Source organism: Anolis carolinensis, unplaced genomic scaffold, assembly GCF_035594765.1.
Source record: "Anolis carolinensis isolate JA03-04 unplaced genomic scaffold, rAnoCar3.1.pri scaffold_14, whole genome shotgun sequence".
Lineage (NCBI taxonomy): Eukaryota > Metazoa > Chordata > Lepidosauria > Squamata > Dactyloidae > Anolis > Anolis carolinensis.
The window spans coordinates 9,285,345-9,308,421 of NW_026943825.1; the positions used below are offsets into that span (position 1 = coordinate 9,285,345).

The window sequence follows — 23,077 nt, forward strand, 5'->3', positions numbered from 1 at the left end:
ACCCGAATATAAGCTGAGATACCAAATTTTACCACAAAAAACCCCTAGGAAAACATTGACTCCAGTATAAGCCGAGGGTGGTAAATTTCAGAAATAAAAATAGATACCAATAAAACTACATTAATTGAGGCATCAGTAGGTTAAATGTTTTTGAATATTTACATAAAGCACAAATTTAAGATAAGACCGTCCAACTCTGATCAAATCATTATTCTCATCTTCTTCAATGTCAATGTGCTTATGTATCCTTTTAATAATAATAGAGTAAAATAATATATGTAATAATAGTAATAAATACAGGAAAATAATACATGTAATAATAAATAGAGTAAAATAATAAATGTAATAATAATAATATTAGAGTGAAATAATAAATGTATGAATAATAATAAAAATAGAGTAAAATAAATGTAATAATAGAGAAAAATAATAAATGTAATAATACCAATAATAATAGAGAAAAATAATAAATAAATAAATTCTCGAGTATAAACTGACCCAAATATAAGCCAACCAGGACCCTCACCCGAGTATAAGCCAAGGGGGGCTTTTTCAGTCTTTAAAAAAGGGCTGAAAAACTAGGCTTATACTCGAGTATATACAGTAGAGTCTCACTTATCTAACATAAATGGGCCAGCAGAACATTGGATGAGTGAATATGTTGGATAATGAGAAGAGATTAAGGAGAAGCCTATTAAACATCAAATGAGGTTATGATTTTACAAATTAAGCACCAAAACATCATGTTACACAACAAATTTGACAGAAAAAGTAGTTCAATACGCAGTAATGTTATGTTGTAATTACTGTATTTACGAATTTAGCACCAAAATATCACGATGTATTGAAAAGATTGTCTGCAAAAATGCATTGGATAATCCAGAACGTTGGATAAGCGAGTGTTGGATAAGTGAGACTCTACTGTATATGTGTGTGTGTGTGTATGTGTGTGTATATATATATAAATATAGAGCAGAATGATGTCCAAGGTGTGAATGTTGCCATTTTGGCCACCTTGATTAGCATTGAATGGCCTTGCAGCTTCAAAGCCTGGCTGCTTTCTGTGTTATAATGCAATAATATATAAATATTATTATATCATATTAATCCAGAACCTTGGATAAGTGAGTCTTGGATAAGTGAGACTCTACTGTTTGGTTTGGGGTCGAATTGGGCTGAAGACACAATTCTAAAATATTGAGGCCTGGAAAACAACTACACTGAGGAACTGGAATTAAAAGTTGCTAATGAGAACGGTAACAAATGATTAACTGACCTGATGAGCTTTTGGGGAAAACAACGTGTTTACATGACCAGAAATAATGGCTCTTTTAAGTTAAGAAGGAAATCAACACAAGGCTCCTTACGTTGACCGACACCAATTAAGGTAAGTCAACATCTGTCCGGGAACGGATGGAATCAACATGTTTTCGCTGTCGGAAAGTAATTTACAACTAACTTTGGAACAACATCAGCAATCCAAAAAGTGTGACATTCTTCTGCCTGGGAAAATAATAATAAAAGTAATAAAGCATGATTCGGTTTTAATAGCAGACTCCAAAGAAGCAGACAAGGAAACACGCCGCTTCTCTTTGGGATCGGAATGCCAGTCCGGGCTCCTTCATTTTGGTTCAGAGGATATACTTCGAGCAACGTTTTCCAAGCCGGCAGAAACGATGGTCCCGATGTCCCATGGACCACGCCAGCCCCTCAGCTTTGGCGTGGAAGGCAAATGAGGCCGGGCGGGTTTTGGTGAATGCCAAGAAAGAGTTCCCAACCTTGGGCCGCCGTCGTCCTCAGCGCCTCCAGAGATAGGTCTGGATGGAGTTGGCCGGGATCTCGGTCAGGATCATGCCGGCGTGGTCGGAAATCCCGAAGGAGACGTTCAAGCCGGAGCTGAAACGGCACAACGAGGACAAAACGTCATTTATTATTTATTTATTTACTACATTTATATCCCGCTCTTCTCACCCCGGAGGGGACTCAGAGCGGCTTACAAATCAAATGAACATACAATGTATTATTAGCATAGCACAATAGAAGCATTAAATTACTATATTGTACTATATCATTATATGCGATTATTATTAGTAATATTACATTTAATATATAATTAAAATTATTATATTGTATTATTATTAGTATAATATTGTATTACATTATTATTATTACAGTAGAGTCTCACTTATCCAAGCCTCGCTTATCCAAGGTTCAGGATTATCCAAGCCATTTTTGTAGTCAATGTTTTTAATATATCGTGATATTTTGGTGCTAAATTCATAAATACAGTAATTACAACATAACATTACTGCATATTAAACTACTTTTTCTGTCAAATTTGTTGTATAACATGTTTTGGTGCTTAATATGTAAAATCATAACCTAATTTGATGTTTAATAGGCTTTTCCTTAATTCCTCCTTATTATCCAAGATATTCACTTATCCAACGGTCTGCCGGCCCATTTATGTTGGATAAGTGAGACTCTACTGTATTACATTTAATATATAATATATAATTAATTGTTATGGTTGAGCCTTCGGGCTCCGGTAATGAAAGAAGGGGTCGTAAGACTCCTCGAGAGTCAGACACTCTCGAGGAGCGTGAAAGGAAACGGCTCCGGGATTTGTTTGCAGAGCCGACAGATGAGGACTCATTTGAGGGTTTTTCTCAGGGTTTGGAGGAAGAGATGGCCAGCTCGGAGGAGGATGATATGGAATGGACTCGTGTGAGGGAGGATTTGGGTGTTGGGGAGGCAGGCAGTGAAAGCATGGGAGGTGATTGGCGGGTTGCAGGATCCGACCCATGGACTGGTTGGAGGGATGGAGCGGGATCCACAGCTGGGGATGCTGTGGGGCGTAGTCGAAGGTGCTTAAGCTCTGATGAGGATGATGATGTTGGGGCGTCTGGAATTGGGATGGCAGCTGACAGCGATGATGAGCTTGAACTGTGATAAAATGGGGTTTGGGACCAATGTCTAATTGCGTTGGGCAAGGTAATCTGGACGGACGCTTGGGCTCTTGCTGGGGAATTTCCTGAAGATGGGTGTGTTTCATTACTGGATACGTAAGTTTACCAAGGAAGGGGCATTGACGGCGGGAGGAACTGTGTGGGGTTTTTCTCTGTGCAACTTGTGTTTAATCTTGATAGCTTGGACCTCCGTCGTCTTTTTGACGGGCAATATCTACTTTCACTGGATTGACGCTGGACTGACTGACTACGATTCCGGATTAACCCTTCTGCTGGCTATCGGTGTGACCTTTGGATTCCTTGACAACTACGCTTGGCTTTTGATCTTCTGGACCGGATTGGGACCCTGCTGACTGCCGTTACCCTAAACCTGAATCTTGACTACAACCACGCTCTCGTTCGCTGCAGGAAGGAGTAAACAAGCCTGGTTTACTCCCCTGCTGTTCCTGAGTAGCAGAGAAGAATCTGCCGCCAGTCTTTTGTTTACATTCCAACTCCTGTTGATTCTCTTTTGTTTGCATTGTTTGCCAAGCTGAAGTAAGCTCTTTGATTTAATCCGGATTATACTCCTGTTTAACCCGGTTTTTCCCTTTGAACTGTTTAAGCTCAAACTGAGCTGCTTTTTGGTTATTTAGCACACTGAAGTCAAGTGTTTGCCCTGTTCTTTGTTCCTTACGGGCGTTTTTAGTTCTGTAACCTCAATAAACTGAGTTTTGTTTTACTTGCTGGCGTTCTGTCCATGACGTTAATATTATTATATTGTATTATTATTAGTATAATATTGTATTACATTTTATTATGACACAGTAAACAAGATAGATATGCTGGATTTTGTATCACAGAATCACAAGTCGAACACTTCCCAAGTGTCTAGGACTGTGTGATGTATTTTCGGATGATGCGTGCAGATCTCAGTCGGGTGGCCTTTTGCAGTTGGCAGATTGTGATTTTGTCAAATGTCTACTGTTTCCAAATGCCGGCTGACCCAATGTGCCCATCAACACCGGGACCACCTGCACTGGTTTCTGCCAGAGTCTTTGAAGTTCAATCTTGAGGTCCTGATAACGGCTGAGTTTTTCCTGTTGTTTTTCATCAATGTGACTGTCACCTGGGATGGTAACATCAATGATCCAAACCTTTTTTCTTTCCACAACTGTGATGTCTGGTGTGTTGTGTTCCAGAATTATTATTATTATTATTATTATTATTGTGTATTATTCACATTATTATACACATTATTATTACAGTATGTGTATATATCTATGAAAATATGCATTCATGTATATATTTAGTTATGTATGTCCCACAAATGCTCCCCCATGGCTTGATGGGTCCGGACCGAACCTGGTGAGGATTCAACTACAACATCCACCCGTTTCAGGTGGAATATGTGTGTGATGGAGGCTTTGAACCAGAGGTTGGATGGTCCTCTGTCGGGAGGGCTTTGATGGTGTCTTTCCGTGGGCTGGATGGCCCTCGCGGTCTCTAATGCACCTGGAACTCACCGGTTCAGGACCACCACCACGGCAGACCCATCGGGGCGAAGGGCGGCCACGTGCTCCAAGTTGCAACCCAGGCATTTCTGTACCACGGTCAAGCCGACCCGCTGGGAGCCTTCCGGGATGAATTTGCTGCAAAGACACGGCGGAAGGTGCCATCAGGTCCACAACTGGCAGACAATGGCCACATGTATGACGACGATATAGCCATCTACCCCGCTACCTGAAGTGTCCCATGTGGTAGAACATGGGCTGCTTGTAGAAGACGTCGTTGGCCGCGTCCACTATGATCGGGCTGTCCACAAAGTTCTGGACCCAGTTGGGGCCCCCTTCCAAATCCAGAGCCAGATTCCAGTCGACCCAGCCTGCAACGTAGTTGTTGAGGTTCTGTAGAGGGAGGAGAAAGCGGAAAGATTAGAAGATTAGAAGAGAGGCAGGTTTCCTGTCATGGAACCAAGTCCCAGGGCTGAATTTCCAAGCCCTGGACTTGGAGTCATAACATAAATAATTCCTGATGTCTCATGAAGCACCTGGCAGAAGAAGATAGAAGAGCCTGGGAACTCGGGGTTGAAAGTATAAACAATTATAATTGGTAGAATGTGTGGGAATAATAGTAATGTGATACAGGGGGTGGGATTTGGTGATGATATTTACGTGTGGTGTGACGTTACGACAGAGGTGATAAAAATGATTGTATGTAAACATTAGGTCATTCCCGACTTTTCCAAAGTCATGTATTCTTCAATAAAGATTGGATTTGAGAGCAGCAATCTTTGACCTGCGTTCAGACTGGTCCTTTGAAGTGAGCCTGACACTTAAGTCGGGAATCCCCGTTCTCACCCTCCTGCGGATTCGCAGTGAAGTGATAATGAGTGGAGAAGGCGATCAAAGCCTAAATGGAGAGGCCTCTGCCAGGGGCCCGGCCGTTGGGGGAAGAAACGCTGCAAGCCATAGCTTGCCGAACGGCGTGACCCAGAGGATTCCCAGAGGAGGAAGAGGCGTCTCGGCGGCTGCAGAAACCAGTTGGGGATCTGGAGGAAGCATGCCGGAGACCGTGGCCCTGCAGTTATCCATCCTGGAAACTAATTTATCCAGGCTGTCGGAAACCGTGGGGAGATTGGTGCCACTATTGGAAGAGAATCTCCAGAAGGAGCCCACCCGATATGGCGCCGAGAGAGAGCCAAGTAAAGAAGGGGCTTGGAGCCAGAGGGGCCAGCGCACCTCAACGCAGAGCCCCGTGGCGGCGAGGGGGATGAGGAATACTGGCAGGAACTGGAGTTCCGGGACAGAATGGCGCGCGAGGTGGAGCGCCAGCAAGCTCTGAGAACTCTGAGACCGCCAACTCCAACAGGACTCCCAACCCCCCGAATGGGCGTCGGGGTGGAAAGACCACTGGGACCAGGAATCGGGTCCAGTGGATTAGCAGAGGAAGGCGGAGAGGAGCCGGAGATCCAGGAAGAGGAGGAGGATGTGCCGTACGACGAAGGAAGGCGAGGTGCGGGGGCTACGGCGAGGCCCGCATTCGGATGGGGAGAAGGGTCGACAGCAGCGGCAGAGTTTCGGGAGCCGCGGGGAACGACCGCCGGGATGGGGCGCGGCGTGTTCAAAGGGGCCGTCCAAGGGAACCCGATGCAACCCTTCCCCATGCCTCCCAGACAGCATCAACGGGCCGCAGAATGGATGCAGAGGAGGGAAGAGCTCAAACTGGAATACGGAGGGGAATAATCTGAACTGAACTTTTTCCTCATTGGCATCAGGGGATACATGGCGGACAATGCACACACATTCCCCTCCGAAGGAAGCATGGTGCGGGCCATCGGCAACACACTAAAGAGAGGAGCGGCCAGCTGGTATGTGCAACTACATGCCAGACGCGACCCGTGCTTGAGGTCAGTGCCCCGCTTCCTCGCCGCACTGGAAAACCGGTTCAGAGACCGGCTAGAGCAATTGAGGGCTCGAGACCAGCTTAAAGGAATAAAGCAGAGGGACAAAACGGTGCCCGAGTACGCAGAGGAATTCCTCCATCTCGCGGAAAAGGTACCAGAGTGGTCTGAAGTGACCAAAGTGGAGATATTCAAAGAGGGACTACGCCCCGAGGTTTTTAGTTGGGCGGCGCACAGAGACGATCCAGAGACACTTCAGGGCTGGATACAACTGGCAGGGCGCGTCGAATCCACCCTGGCCCAAGTAAAGCGGTTCCGGAGCGGCGGCGGCCAGCAAAGACCGGTGGCGAGGGGTCGAGGAGAAACGAGGAAGCAGGAAAGGCCCGGAGGGAGGCCGGGGATCCCCTTCAAAGGAGACGACAACAGACCCAAGCCGGGATGCTTTGTGTGTGGGAAGACGGGCCATCGAGCAGCAGAATGTTGGGCCCGGAAGGGGGAGCCGCAAAAACCCCCAAAGCCCAAGCCAGCAGCCGGGAGACGAGCGGAGGAGGAGGTGCGAGCCCCAGAATCTCCGGAGAGGCTGGTGAGTCAAGACAAACGCATGCTAGTAGTGCCAATCTGCCTATCGGGGTTAGAGAATCGGGCCACCTGCAGGGCATTCGTGGATTGCGGTTGTTCTAGGAACATTATAACTCCGGAATTAGCAGGTGCGCTAAAATGCCGGCAGACGCTGCTTGACTCCCCGATTGCATTTTCGCAGCTAGATGGATCAGTTGCTGCTGGAGAGGTATCTACGAAGGAAATACGGGGGGTCCCATGTAAAATAGGCAAATGGGAAGGAAGAATATCCTTTGTGATAGCCCCTATTGCCACATACAATGTCATACTAGGGATCCCATGGCTCGAACAGGCAAATCCCGAAGTAGATTGGAGAGGAAAGAGCCTGGCATTTAAAGAGCAACAAACACAATGGGGGATAAGCAAAATAGCAGCAGAGGAGGACGAGGGAGATGAAACAGGGGAAATAGACCCACAGCTATTGCCACCTGAATACAGAGACTTTGTGGATGTTTTTAATCAGAAAGAGGCAAGTAAATTACCTCCCAAGAGGAATATAGAAGTAGAAATTGAAATAACCCCAGGAGCAAACTTACCAAAACCAAAAGTGTATCCCATGTCTGTTCAGGAGAAGGAGGAATTGAGGAAATATATTGATAAGAACCTGGCGCGAGGCTTCATTAAGCCGTCCAACTCTCCTCTCGGAGCCCCAGTGTTATTTAGGAGAAAGAAAGACAACTCTCTAAGATTGTGCATTGACTATCGAAATTTAAATGCAATTACTAAGGACAATAAATACCCTATGCCCTTAGTAAAGGATTTAATTACCGTATTGAAGAAAGGGAGCATATTTACTAAACTGGATTTAATTGAAGCATATCATAAATTAAGAATCAAACCCGAGGATACTTGGAAAACTGCATTTTCCTGCGCATTCGGCCATTTTGAATATAAAATTTTGCCATTTGGGTTAAAAAATGGCGGCGGTTGCTTTATGCAGCTTATAAATGAAATACTGCACCCATTGTTGTACCGAGGAGTATTCATATTTCTGGATGACATCTTGATCGTGAGCGAGGATAAGGAAAAGCACGTGGAATTGGTCCGGGAAGTTTTGCAAAGACTAAGGGAAGCAAAGCTGTATGCAAAACTGTCCAAATGTGAATTCAATAAAACTCAAATTGACTTTCTAGGGTACCGGATATCTCCAGAAGGGTTAGCTATGGACCCGTCTAAAGTATCAGACGTAAAAGAATGGGGAGTACCTCAAACAAGGAGACAATTGCAATCATTTCTGGGATTTGCAAATTTTTATAGATCGTTCATAAAAGGCTTTGCGCAAATAACCGCTCCCCTTACTGAACTTTTAAAAACAAAAGGGAAAGGGGAGACAGCAAAAGTGAAAGCTCCTGGCGCCAAACTGAGTTGGACACCAGAATGCCAAAAGGCATTTGAAACCCTAAAAGGACGCTTCACAGAAGAACCTGTCCTAAAACACCCCGATATCCGGAGCCCTTTCATAATTCATTGCGATGCTTCAGACTGTGCATACGGGGCAGTACTATTGCAAAAAGATCAAAATGGGAATTTAAAACCTTGTGGATATTTGTCTCGGAAGTTCAGTGAAACTGAAAAATGTTGGCCCATATGGGAAAAAGAAGCATTAGCCATATTAAAAGCCTTAGAATGCTGGCGGCACTTCCTCGAAGGGAGTGGAATCCCATTTGAAATTTGGTCTGACCATAAGAACCTCCAGTATTTAAAATCTCCTCGAAAATTGTCCCCTAAACAAATTAGATGGGCACAATACTTTAGCAGGTTCGATTTCCAATTAAAGTTTTTCCAAGGGAAACAGAATGTCTTGGCAGATGCTCTTTCACGCATGCCTCAACACGAGGGCATAACCACTACAAAAGAGGGAACATTATTTTCCGATAAACAATGGGGTTTAGCTGTCAGTACAAGAGCTCAGACCCAAAGAGAGAACACTGCTATTATTGAATTTGACGAGGAAAATAGTTGGGGAAAAGAACTGAGACAGTCATACGAAGGAGATCAGTGGATTGCATCCAACGCAGAAAAGGGGGAGCAGAAGGGGGGATTTTGGTTTGTGAACAAGAAACTGTATATCCCGGCAATATTAAGGATTAAGATTTTGCATCGTTTTCACAATAACCAGAGCGCTGGTCATACAGGGATTACAAAAACAACAAAGGCGATAGCAAAACATTGTTGGTGGCCTGGGATGAGGAAGGACATAAAGAATCATGTTGTCCAATGTGATGATTGTGCCAGAAATAAATCAAGAGGAGGGAAGCCAATGGGATTATTACAAACAGTAGCAGAACCTACCAGGCCTTGGGAATGTGTGGCTATGGACTTTGTGGGGGAACTGCCGGTTAGCAAGGGACATCGTTATATTTGGACAGTATTAGACCTGTTTTCTAAACAGGCCCACTTTATAGCACTGACGAAACTACCATCGGCAGAGAAGCTGGCTGAATTGTACATAAACCATATTTATAAACTTCATGGATGTCCCAGTAGAGTGGTCAGTGACAAAGGGGTTCAGTTCACAGCAAAATTCTGGGAAAAATTCTTGGAAATGCTAGGAGCAGAAAGGAGCCTAAGTTCTGCTTTTCACCCCATGACAAACGGGGCAGTAGAACGTACTCAACAGACGCTTGGACAGTTCCTCCGCATGTACTCAAACATGAGACAGAATGACTGGTCTAAATGGCTAGCCTTCGCAGAACTAGCTTTTAATTCGGCTATACACTCCGCAACAAATAAAACCCCCTTTGAAGTTGTTTACGGGTATGAAATACAGCCTCTGCCCCAATTGCCAAGATGGACAGAGAATGAAGAAACAGGGGCAGGGAAATGGAAAACTCAAATGCTAGAATGTTGGAGTCAAGTGACTGCATCCTTAAAGGAAGCACACAAAAAGTATAAAACATTCGCAGACAGAAAAAGGATGGAAGGCGAAAAATTGGAGAAAGGAGATTTAGTATGGTTAAGTACACAAAACATCAAGTTGGGACTACCTTCGAGAAAACTGGGCCCCAAATATATTGGACCATTCAGAATACAGGGTGTTATAAACGAAGTGACTTTCCAATTGGCCTTGCCAAAAAGTTTAGGGAAAATACACCCAGTATTCCATCGCAGTTTACTGAAAAAGTATATGGGTACTTTGGACAAAATGGACGCATAGAGTTATTGTTTGATTTATTTCAGAATTGTGATGAAAGCAGCACCGAAGAGGACGATGGAGAAAAAGGGGGCGCCATGTCATGGAACCAAGTCCCAGGGCTGAATTTCCAAGCCCTGGACTTGGAGTCATAACATAAATAATTCCTGATGTCTCATGAAGCACCTGGCAGAAGAAGATAGAAGAGCCTGGGAACTCGGGGTTGAAAGTATAAACAATTATAATTGGTAGAATGTGTGGGAATAATAGTAATGTGATACAGGGGGTGGGATTTGGTGATGATATTTACGTGTGGTGTGACGTTACGACAGAGGTGATAAAAATGATTGTATGTAAACATTAGGTCATTCCCGACTTTTCCAAAGTCATGTATTCTTCAATAAAGATTGGATTTGAGAGCAGCAATCTTTGACCTGCGTTCAGACTGGTCCTTTGAAGTGAGCCTGACATTCCAACATAGGCTGGGTGGTCATCTGTCAGGAGGGTTTTGATGGTGTCCTCCTGCCTGGCAGAATGAGGTAGCCTTTGGGGTCTCTTCTAATTCTAGGATCCAATAATAATAGCAATAATAACTACTTTGATAATAATTATGAGGGAGTTTCCTTCTGGATGGCCATCTGTTGGGAGGGCTTTGATGGTGTCTTCCTGCCTGGCAGAATGAGGTTAGGACTGAATAGCCTTTAGGGTCTCTTCTAACTCTAGGATTCTACAACAACAACAACAACAACATCTTTGATAATATTGATGATGTGTTGGGAGGGCTTTGTTGGTGTCTTTGTGCTCGTTAGAACAACAACATCATCATCATCATCATCTTTGAAAATAATGATGTGTTGGGAGGACTTTGTTGGTGTCTTCATGCTTGTCAATAACAACAACATCTTTGATAATAATTACGGTAATTTTATTGGTATCTATTTTTATTTCTGAAATTTACCACCTTCGGCTTATACTGGAGCCAATGTTTTCCCAGTTTTTTGTGGTAAAATTAGGTGCCTTGGCTTATATTAGGGTCGGCTTATAGTCAGGTATATACGGTAATTTTATTGGTACCTATTTTTATTTCTGAAATTTAACACCCTCGGCTTATACTGGAGTCAACATTTTCCCAGTTGTTTTGTGGTAAAATTAGGTGCTTTGGCTCATATTCGGGTCGGCTTATACTCGAGTATATACGGTATATGCAGTAGAGTCTCACTTATCCAACATAAACAGGCTGGCAGAACATTGGATAAGCGAATATGTTGGATAATAAGGAGAGATTAAGAAAAAGCCTATTAAACATCAAAATAGGTTATTGTTTTACAAATTAAGCACAAAAACATCATGTTATACAACAAATTTGACAGAAAAAGTAGTTCAATACGTAGTAATGCTATGTAGTAATTACTGTTTTTACGAATTTAGCACCAAAATATCATGATGTATTGAAAACATTGACTACAAAAATGCGTTGGATAATCCAGAACGTTGGATAAGCGAGACTCTACTGTATTACTATATTACTTATTATTATTATCATTATTATTATTATTATTATATTGTAATATAATAATATTTATATATTATTACACTATAGCACAGTAAACAGCCAGACTTTGAAGCTGCAAGGCCATTCAATGCTAATCAAGGTGGCCAAAATGGACATCATTTCACTACACAGTAGAGTCTCACTTATCCAAGCTAAATGGGCTGGCAGAACCTTGGATAAGTGAATATCTTGGATAATAAGGAGGGATTAAGGAAAAGCCTATTAAACATCAAATTACTCGAGTTTATACGGTATGTGTTGGGAGGTCTTTGCTGGTGTCTTCATGCTTCTCAACAACAACAACAACAACATCATCCTTGATAATAATTATGATGTGTTGGGAGGTCGTTGTTGGTGTCCTCCCCATCGTTACAACAACAACAACAACAGTAATATCATGGCCTTACCGCCAGGATGCTGCGGCTGTACTGGTTGCCCCGATCCCACGAGCCGAGCATGACGTCCTTCTCCCAGAAGTGCGCTCCGGCACAGGCCTCGGTAGAAATAACAAAATAGTCTGGGAAGAGCTGATGGGTAATGGCCACCGTGTCCGCGATGGGGGCAATGAAGTCCAGGTACCAGTGGACGCCGATGCCGTGGACGTAGCGGTACGCCTTGCTGTCTCCGCTCAACACCTGCGCAGAGAGAAGTAAACACATCACACACAAGCTCTCTCTATGCTGACGATCGTGCCATCACCGCTCAAGCAGGGAGCTTTGAATTGGTGGAACAGAAGCTCTCTGAAGATTTAGATTTGTGGTTCCCAAACTTATTTGGCCTACCGCCCCCCTTCCAGAAAAAAATATGACTCAGCAAACCCTGGAAAGGGGGGCGTGGCTTAGAGGGGTGGGCGTGGCTCCTGCTCAAGAGGGCAGGGCTGAGCCTCTCCCCTAGTCCAAGATGCAAGACTGCGAGGGGGGTGGGTGGGCGGGGCCACAAATGGACGGCAGAGTTACGGGCTCTGAGGCAGGGCTGAGCTTCTATCCCTGTCCTGGACACAGGGGGTTGAGACAGGGTTGAGCATCTATACCTCTCCTGAATGGCTTTTTAGGACTAAAAGGTGGGGATAGAGGAGGGGGTGGGGCCGCTTCCCAAGTGCCTGACGGGGCTGGACCTCTATACCTCGCCCCCGTCTTCTAACAAGCGCCTCAGGGGAGGTATAGAGGCTCAGCCCTGTCTCATGCTCTTGGGAAGAGGCCCCGCCCCCACCCCTAGCCCCGCCCTTTAGTCCTGAAAGGCCTCTCAGGAGACATATAGAGGCTCAGCCCTGTCTCATGCTCTTGGGAAGAGGCCCCGCCCCCACCCCTAGCCCCGCCCTTTAGTCCTGAAAGGCCTCTCAGGAGACATATAGAGGCTCAGCCCTGTCTCATGCTCTTGGGAAGAGGCCCCGCCCCCACCCCCAGCCCTGCCCTTTAGTCCTGAAAGGCCTCTCAGGAGAGGTATAGAGGCTCAGCCCTGCCTCATGCTCTTGGGAAGAGGCCCCACCCCCCACCCCTAGCCCCACCCTTTAATCCTAAAAGGCCTCTCAGGAGAGGTATAGATGCTCAGCCCTGTTTCCAGCATTTGGAAAGAGGCCCCTCCCCTCCTCTGGCCCCGCCCCCGTGTCCTAATAGGTGCCATCACCGCCCCCCTGGATCGCTGCAGCACCCACCAGGGGGCGGTAGCACCCACTTTGGGAATCACTGATCTAAAACACAGACCAACCACTGCCAGAAGGGACAGAGAGTTTCCTCTATGCTGACGATCATGCCATCACCGCTCAAGCAGGGTTGAGTCTGTGCTCTGATGGAATGGAAAGCCGGGCTGGGCTGTGGCGCAGCTGTTGAGCAGCTGCCTTAAATCACTCTGACCATGAGGTCATGAGTTCGAGGCCAGCCCGTGGCGGGGTGAGCACCCGTCAATTAAAAATAAAAAATAGCCCCTGCTCGTTGCTGACCTAGCAACCCGAAAGATAGTTGCATCTATCAAGTAGGAGATAAGGTACCACTTATAAAAAGTGGGGAGGCAAGATTAACTAATTTACGACCTGGAATGAGGAAGTGCCGTCAGTGTGGATGATGAAGCAGCTGCTCCCCCCTGTGGCCAGAATCGAACATCCCCTCAGAAGAACGTTAACTTGCCTCTGCGTGTGTCTCTCAGTCTCTGTTTGATGTGTTTATGGGCATTGAATGTTTGCCCTTTGTGTGTTATAATGTGATCCGCCCTGAGTCCCCTTCGGGGTGAGAAGGGCGGAATATAAATACTGTAAATAAATAATAAATAAATAAAGCCATGCGCTCACAACCGTTTTTCATGCGGCAACATACCACCTTGGCCCAGTGGGGCAGAAGCACGCGGTTGTCATCCAGGACAATGAGACGGATGTCCTTGTGGGAGCTGTTGGCCAGGGCCGGCCCCAGGTCCAGCGCAATGAAGTCCCGCTGCTGCTCGGCGGTGAAGCCCAAGCACTGGAACGGGTAGTTGTCGATCAGGCCGGCCGTCGGCTCGTTCTCGGCCGACACAGCCCAAAAGGTCAGGTTGTGCTTGGCGTACTCGTCTAGGAACCTGGAGGAAAATAAATAATAATAACAATAATAATAATAATAAGTAAAGGTTTCCCCTGACGTTAAGTCCAGTCATGTCTGACTCTGAGGGTTGGTGCTCATCTCCATTTCTAAGCCAAAGAGCCGGCGTTGTCCGTAGACACCTCCAAGGTCATGTGGCCGGCATGACTGCATGGAGCGCTGTTACCTTCCCACCGGAGCGGTACATATTAATCTACTCACATTTGCATGTTTTCGAACTGCTAGGTTGGCAGAAGCTGGAGCTAACAGCGGGCGCTCACTCCGTTCCCAGGATTTGAACCTGGGACCTTTCGGTCTGCAAGTTCAGCAGCTCAGCGCTTTAACACACTGAGCCAGCGGAGGTTCATAATAATAATAATAATAATAATAATAATAATTTGTCAATAATAATAATACTTTATCAATAATAATAATAATAATCTCAGATCTCAGCCAGCATTTGGAAACGATAGACATTGACGAAATTACAATCTGCCAACTGCAAAAGGCCACCCTACTGGGATCTGCACACATCATCCGAAAATTCATCACACAGTCCTAGACACTTGGGAAGTGTTCGACTTGTGATTTTGTGAAACGAAATCCAGCATATCTATCTTGTTTGCTGTGTCATACAATTGATTTATTTATTTATTTATTTTTCAAACTTATATGCCGCCACTCCCCTAGGGCTCGGAGCGGCTTACAAGAACCGGCTAAAATCAACAATTTAAAAACATTTTAAAAACATCATTAAAAAAAAAATCTTTAAAATAATAAACAATAAAATAATAATACTTAATAATAAAATAATAATACTTAATAATAATTAATAATACTTTATTAATAATAATAACAATACTTTCTTATACCTCCGAGGTCATGTGGCCGCGGGCATGACTCCATGGAGCGCCAATATTACCTTCCCGCCAATGGGAGCGATACCTATTGATCTACTCACATTTGCATGTTTTCGAAGTGCTAGGTTGGCAGAAGCTGGGGCTAACATTGGGAGCTCACCCTGCTCCCCAGATTCAAACCGCCGACCGTTCGGTCAGCAAGTTCAGCAGCCCAGTGGCTTAATCTGCTGCACCAGATAATAATAAGACTTTAATAAACTCTCTATCTCTGATATACCGTATATACTCGCATATAAGCCGACCCGAATATTAAAGACATTGTGCGTCTTGGCGTATTCTTTCAAGAAGACTAATCCAACTGGAGCCGAGAGACACCACAACAGGGAGCCGTGCCCCAATCCGTACCCCACTTTACCTGACGAAATAGTTGGCCCACGTCTTGTGGAACCGGTCTCCGGCGCTCCCCTTGAGGGACCCCTTCCCCTTCCATTCCTCGTTGGTTCTCATCCACGTCGGGGAGGTCCATGGGGCGGCCAACAAGGAGATGGGCTTCTTAGACATGGCCTTGGCCCGATGGACCAGAGGGATCTGCGGGGAGAAGAACCTTGCCATTCTCTACTAATGTACACACAGCTACATCTTGCTTGGAAGATGGCAAGATGTAGCCGCATGCATAATAATTGATATCTTTACCTTTTGCCTTCCTTAGACCAGGAGATTGAGAAAGTTAGTTAGTAGACATGTCCAAAAAATCGTTTTGAATCGTATATCGGAATTATTTCGGATTGTTCTCGCTTTTTGATACGCATTCGGAGACATTGTCTCACAGCGCAACCAGCAATGTAATTCGAACCATTGTTGGCCCATTCTCTAATTGTCTCTTAATGTTTTGTTAATTCCCCCCCCCCCCCATTTTTTTTAAAATATATTTAAAAAAATATTTTTAAAAAATAATTTGTTTCTGCAACCTAGCTTGAATGGGAGCTTAGTGCAGCCTAACATGGCTACCGCTCCCCGGCCAATCAGAAGCTTCCATGATGGACGCAAAGGTGGGGGCTAACGTCCTCTGCGTCCACATTGTCATACAATGCCATACATTGCCATACTGTAGCGATTGTGCATGCGTGTCCGCCATTTTAAAAACATTTAGAATCATTACGAATTTTCGGAAATATCCGAAATTTTGGGGTGAAAAAATCGGAAATAATTTCTATATCGAAGCGCCAGCACCCCCTACTTTAGAAACGAGAATTGAAATATTTTTTTCATCGATCGGACATGCCTATTAGTTAGCTCAGCATCTTGCCATTCTCTACTAATGTACACGCAGCTACATCTTACTTGGAGAATGCACATTCTTCGATATCTTTCCTATCCAGAATGTATTTCTTTTACTTCAATAAATACTTTTGGACTTATATTTTTGGGATCTGCTTGGTTGTGAAGTCTGCTTCTGCTATATTTTTGGTGGAATCACCACAAAAGAGGGATATTTTTGAGTCCCAAAAATTATCACGTACTCACTGCAGGACACTCACTTTCATGTTGACGTCCTCATCCACCAGGTTGAAGTCCTTCAGCTCGTAGTCGTATGGCGTGTCGGCATACGAATACGGCCGCACCGAGAAGTCGCAACTGGCCATGGGCAGACGCAGGACGTTGTACTCGATCCCTGCAGACAACGAGGGGAAAGGCCACAGAAAGACACCACCAAAGTCATGAGTTCGAAGCCAGCCTGGGTCGGATTGAGCCCCCAACCATTAATAGCCTAGTTCACTGTTGACCTATGCAGCTCGGAAGTCAGCTGAATCTGTTGAGTAGGAAATGTAGGTACCGCTTTATGCAGGGAGGTTAATTTAACTCATTTACGACACCAAGAGGAAAGAATGAGGAAGTACTCCATCAAGGGCTTGGGTGTCACAAGTGGACGATGAAGTGGCAGCTCCCCCTGTGGCCGGAATTGAGCATAACCCTCATGAAGCTGGAACACGTTAAATGGCCTCTGTGTCCATCTATATATGTCGTATGTCTAATAACGGTGTTGAATGTTTGTCGTGTATATGTGAACGACATATATGTAGTAATTACTGTATTTACAAATTTAGCACCAAAATATCATGACATATTGAAAACATTGACTACAAAAATGCGTTGGATAATCCAGAACGTTGGATAAGCGATTCTTGGATAAGTGAGAAGCTACTGTACTGTAAATAAAATAAACAAATAAATAAATCACTGGGTACCCAAGCTATTGTATGTATGCATGTATATATATATATATATATGCATATATATGTATGTATGTATGTGTATGTATGCATGTGTATGTATATGTGTGTATGTATATGTGTGTGTATGCATGTATGTATATATATATGTATATATGTGTGTATGTATATGTATGTATATGTATATATATGTATATATGTGTATTTATGCATGTATATGTATGTATGTGTATGTATGCATGTGTATGCATATGTGTGTATGTATATGTATATATATGTATGTGTGTATGTATATGTGTGTGTATGCATGTATTTATATATATGTATATATGTGTGTATGTATATGTATGTATGTGTATATATGCATGTATATGTATATGTGTGCATGTATGTATGTATATGCATGTATATATATGTATGTGTGTATGTATGTATATGTATGGATATATATGTATGTGTGTATGTATATGTATATTTATGTATGTGTATTTATATATAAGTAGGTATATGTGTATGTATATGTATATATTTATGTGTTTATGTATATATACGTATATATGTATCTATGTGTGTATGTATATGTTTGCCGTGTATATGTGTTCATTGTGATCTGCCCTGAGTCCCACTCTAACCCTCACCTTCATCCGAAAAGTAGGAACGGAGCAGATTATTCTGGACGTCGGGAGTCAGCGATAATATATTCATTGCAGCCGCGTCCGTGACAGCACCGCCAAATCCCTTGATCATTTGATACCGTTGGGCCGTCTCCAGAACCAGAACCAGAGCTGGGAGGCAAAGGTTGGTCAGTGAGTTGTCATGTATCCGAATGAGTGTTTCCGTTCCTTCGGCCCACCAAAGAAAGGAGTGGCCGGGGTACCTGGGGTGGAGGCCTTGTCCTGGAACTTCCCTTCGCTGCGCTCCAGCCGCCGCCCGGACTTGCTGCTCTCGTACTTGGCAAAGAAGCCGGGCCGAGGGAGGGAGACGGGGTCCTGGGTGTCGCAATAGGCGCGGTCGCAAACACACACCATGGAGTCCGGGTCCAAGTACTTCTCCTTGCAGGGTTGGCTCCCTTTCGCGGAGAAGGGAGGACAGACAGAGAAGGAAGGAAGGAAGGGGTCGTCACTCCCCCCAAAAACATGTTGCAGAAAATAATAAAATAATATACTTTATTTATATCCCACTCTATATTAATAATAATAATAATAATAATAAAAAACTTTATTTATATTCCACTCTATAATAATAATAATAAATATATACTTTATTTATTTATTTATTTATTTATATTCCACTCTCTAATAATGATAATAATAAATATATAGTTTATTTATATTCCACTCTATAATAATAATAATAATAATAATAATAATATAGTTTATTCATATTCCACTCTATAATAATAATATATACTTTATTTATTTATTTATTTATATTCCACTCTCTAATAATGATAATAATAATAATATAGTTTATTTATATTCCACTCTATAATAATAATAATAATAATAATAATATAGTTTATTTATATTCCACTCTATAATAATAATAATATAGTTTATTTATATTCCACTCTATAATAATAATAATATAGATTATTATATTCCACTCTATAATAATATTAAATATATACTTTATTTATTTATTTATATTCCACTCTCTAATAATGATAATAATAATAATAATATAGTTTATTTATATTCCACTCTATAATAATAATAATAATAATATAGTTTATTTATATTCCACTCTATAATAATAATAATATAGTTTATTTATATTCCACTCTCTAATAATGATAATAATAATATAGTTAATTTATATTCCACTTTATAACAATAACAATATAGTTTATTTATATTCCACTCTATAATAATAATAATATAGATTATTATATTCCACTCTATAATAATAATCATATAGTTTATTTATAGTCCACGCTATAATAATACAGTAGAGTCTCACTTATCCAAGCTAAACAGGCCGGCAGAAGCTTGGATAAGCGAATATCTTGGATAATAAGGAGGGATTAAGGAAAAGCCTATTAAACATCAAATTAGGTTATGATTTTACAAATTAAGCACCAAAACATCATGTTAGACAACAAATCTGACAGAAAAGGTAGTTCAATACGCAGCAATGTTATGTTGTAATTACTGTATTCACGAATTTAGCAACAAAATATTATGATATATTGAAAACATTGACTACAAAAATGCATTGGATGATCCAGAACCTTGGATAAGTCGTATAGTACAATATAATACTATATAATGCTTATATAGTGCTTATATTGTGCTATACTAATAATATAATATATTGTACAGTAGAGTCTCACTTATCCAATATAAACGGGCTGGCAAAACGTTGGATTAGTGAAAATGTTGGATAATAAGGAGGGACTAAGGAAAAGCCTATTAAACATCAAATTACATTATGATTTTACAAATTAAGCACCAAAACATCACATAAAAGCAGATCAATACACAGTAGTGTTATGTAGTAATTACTGTATTTATGAATTTAGCACCGAAACTTTGCAATGTATTGAAAACATTAACTACAAAAACACTGACTACTAAAAGGACGACTGAATGTTGGATAAGTGGAGGTTGGATAAGCGAGACTCTACTGTATGTATATATAACTTGTAAGTGGCCCTGAGTCCCCTTCAGGGTGAGAAGGGCGGGATATAAATGTTGCTAATAAATAAATAAATAAATTGGTTTATTTATATTCCACTCGATAATAATAAGAATAAGAATAATTTATTTATATTCCACTTCTATATATATAAAGGAGTAATGGTGTCCGTTCCTCCCACTAAACAACAAAAGTACAAGCCCCAGAACCTAAAAATTTGGCAACACAACCCACCATCCTTGCCCCTAGGTTCCGACAACAAAAAGAAAAGAAAAATAAAGTCCTAATTAGAGGGAAAGGAATAATTGTTTTTATCTAATTGCTGCCAGTTAGAAGGCTAAGCTCCGCCCACTTGATCTCCTAGCAACCCACTCAGCCCTGTGTTAATAAAAGAATAAAAAATAAAATAAATACAAATAATACAATAAAAAATAATTAAAAACACTAAAATAATTAAAAACACTAAAAAGTAATACAATAAAATACTATAATAACAAAATAACTAAAAATATACAACAAAATAATAAAAAAGATAAGTTACAATAAAAGTAATTAAAAATACAAATAACATCAAATAAAAATTCCAAAACAATTTTTAACCAATACCCCCACCACTTTGCCACAGCAACGCGTGGCCGGGCACAGCTAGTTAATAATAATAATAATAATTTATTTATATTCCACTTTATAATAATAATATAGTTTATTCATATTCCATTCTATAATAATAATAATAATAATAATAATAATAATAATAATAATGTTTATATTCCACTCTATAAATAATAATAATAATAATAATAATAATAATAATAATAATAATAGTATGCCGCACTCACCCATCCCTCCAACGACTGCCTGTAGCAAGACCAGCAAACCCCACACACCGGCTCTCCGGAGCACCATGGTCCCAGCGTAACTCAGACCCACAACTGGCTATTCACATCTCTAAGAAAGGGGGAGAAAAGGGTTTCAGGATTTTCCTTCTCCAGAGGCTTTGAAGGAGATGCTGGATGGCTATCTGCCGGGAGGGCTTTGCTGGTGCCTCCCTTCCTGGAAGAATACGGTGGCCCTTGGGGTGCCTGGCCTGGCCTTTGGAGCACCTGAAGGCACACCTGCCTTGGAAGGAAGCGCATTAGTCTAAATCAATTCCTTGCATTAGTCTAAATCAATTCCTTCGCACTCCTGTTGACACCTGAATCCCATTAACACCTGGCACCTTTGTGCCGGCAAGGTGTGCCACGGTCGCACCACATAATTAGAAGGCAACCTCCCACTCGATGGGGCGCTTCTGAGCATGTGCAGAATCTACCATAGCACAGGAATGGATTTAAGGGGGTTTGAATCTGTAGAGCGGGGTGAGCTCCCGCCGTTAGCCCCAGCTTCCGCCAACCGCAGCAGCCCGAAAACATGCCAAAGGCGAGTAGATCAATAGGTACTGCAAGTAGATGAACTTGGCAGGCCAAATGGTCGATGGTTTGAATCTTTGGAGTGGGGTAAGCTCCCGCCGTTAGCCCCAGCTTCCGCCAACCGCAGCAGTCCGAAAACATGCAAAAGGTGAGTAGATCAATAAGGTACTGCAAGTAGCTGAACTTGGCAGGCCGAATGGTCGGCGTGGTTTGAATCTGTGGAGCGGGGTGAGCTCCCACCGTTAGCCCCAGCTTCTGCCAACCGTAGCAGTCCGAAAACATGCCAAGGTGAGTAAATCAATAAGGTACTGCAAGTAGCTGAACTTGGCAGGCCGAATGGTCGGTGTGGTTTCAATCTGTGGAGCGGGGTGAGCTCCCACCGTTAGCCCCAGCTTCCACCAACCGTAGCAGTCCGAAAACATGCTAAAGGTGAGTAGATCAATAGGTACCGCTCCTATCGGCGGGAAGGTAACGAACTCTAAAATCAGGACAGTAAATAAAGAGCAACAAAAAAAACGAAACGGGAATCCCAGATAAGAAACAATCAGGGCCAGCTAACACCCTTCCAACAACGGGTCCCCCCCCCCGGGCAGGAAGCAACCAGACTTTGAAGCTACAAGGCTACTTCCAACAGACCACACAACCTTTGAGCACAACCTGCCATAGATGTGGGCGAAACGTCAGGAGAGAATGCTTCTGGAACACAGCCAGGAACACTCACAGCAAACCCACTGACCAGCCTCCGCGTTCTGCTTCGAAACCCTTCGGGACTCCCACTCCCATCAGCCCCAAGACAGGGAAGCTTATCCCTTACCCAGGTGCAGCCAGCCTCCTTCACCTCCTCGGCTGGAAAAGCAGCAAAGAAGCGGGATCCAGCGGCTTTTCCGCAGATTCCCTGCCTGAAGGTCACATGATCCGGCTCACGTGACCCGCCCTGTGCCGCAGGGGCAGCTGGGAGTTGTAGTGTTTTGGAACCCAGAACAGAAAGAAGGGCTTGTGCTGCAGAAGAGAGGCAAGGGTCTGCCAGAAAGTGATGTGCTAGGCATATACATATACATACACACATACATACATATACTGTATATACATGTACACACACACATATATACATATAGTATATACATATATACATACTGTATATACATATATACACACACACACATATATAAATACACAATATGATGACCGTCACCCCGGCTTTCAAATTGATTTGGACCCGCAGCGGAGAGTTCCGCAGATCCATCACCAAAAGGAACGGAGCGGGACCGCAGCAGACTATTATTAAAAGATCTTTTCTTCTTCACTTTCCCCTTCCCTGAACTATGTAACAAATCCCCCCAATAAAAGTAGCATTCATTTTTAACAGTAACACTCTCTATCTGGTTATTTTGTGTCTTTCCCTGACACCTTCTTTGCACGAAATCTCCTCTCTCTCTCTCTCTCTAACCCGTCCGTCCTTTTAACTCTGGCTGAGGCTTCTCCGCCATAGATTAATACGGCGGACGATACAAATCGGCTCATATCTTTATCAAAATTACCCCTAGAACACTCCTCTTTTAGTCCTAACCCTTTCTAAGGCTCCTGACTCGAAGACCACCAACGGAACCGAAATCGGTCCAGTCCTCGGCACCTCATCAGCTGACTGTCAAACGGAACCGACTGCTCTTTTCAAGCCGGACTGCTCTCTTGTAGCCTAAGCCCGGACTTTCCTCTCCCCGCGACCCGCGGGATGGTTTAGGA

The 23,077-nt window shown here is 43.0% G+C and overlaps 1 protein-coding gene across 2 annotated transcripts; it reads right to left on the reverse strand.

The window, feature by feature from the left end:
• Window positions 1-1,527: 1,527 nt before the first annotated feature.
• Window positions 1,528-22,292, reverse strand: LOC100559819 (lysosomal acid glucosylceramidase). 2 transcript variants are annotated; one of them, XM_062964907.1, is made up of 11 exons: window positions 22,152-22,292; window positions 20,768-20,876; window positions 18,166-18,357; window positions 17,927-18,073; window positions 16,596-16,729; window positions 15,473-15,645; window positions 13,964-14,198; window positions 12,062-12,289; window positions 4,692-4,855; window positions 4,475-4,600; window positions 1,528-1,896 (listed from the first exon to the last, which is right to left on the reverse strand). In XM_062964907.1, exons 2-11 carry the CDS (start codon window positions 20,832-20,834, stop codon window positions 1,797-1,799), a joined length of 1,566 nt encoding a protein of 521 aa, XP_062820977.1. In that variant the 5' UTR covers window positions 20,835-20,876; window positions 22,152-22,292; the 3' UTR covers window positions 1,528-1,796. The 2 variants fall into 2 exon arrangements, with proteins under 2 accessions (XP_062820977.1, XP_062820976.1); XM_062964906.1 differs by having other exon boundaries at window positions 13,961-14,198.
• Window positions 22,293-23,077: the final 785 nt, after the last annotated feature.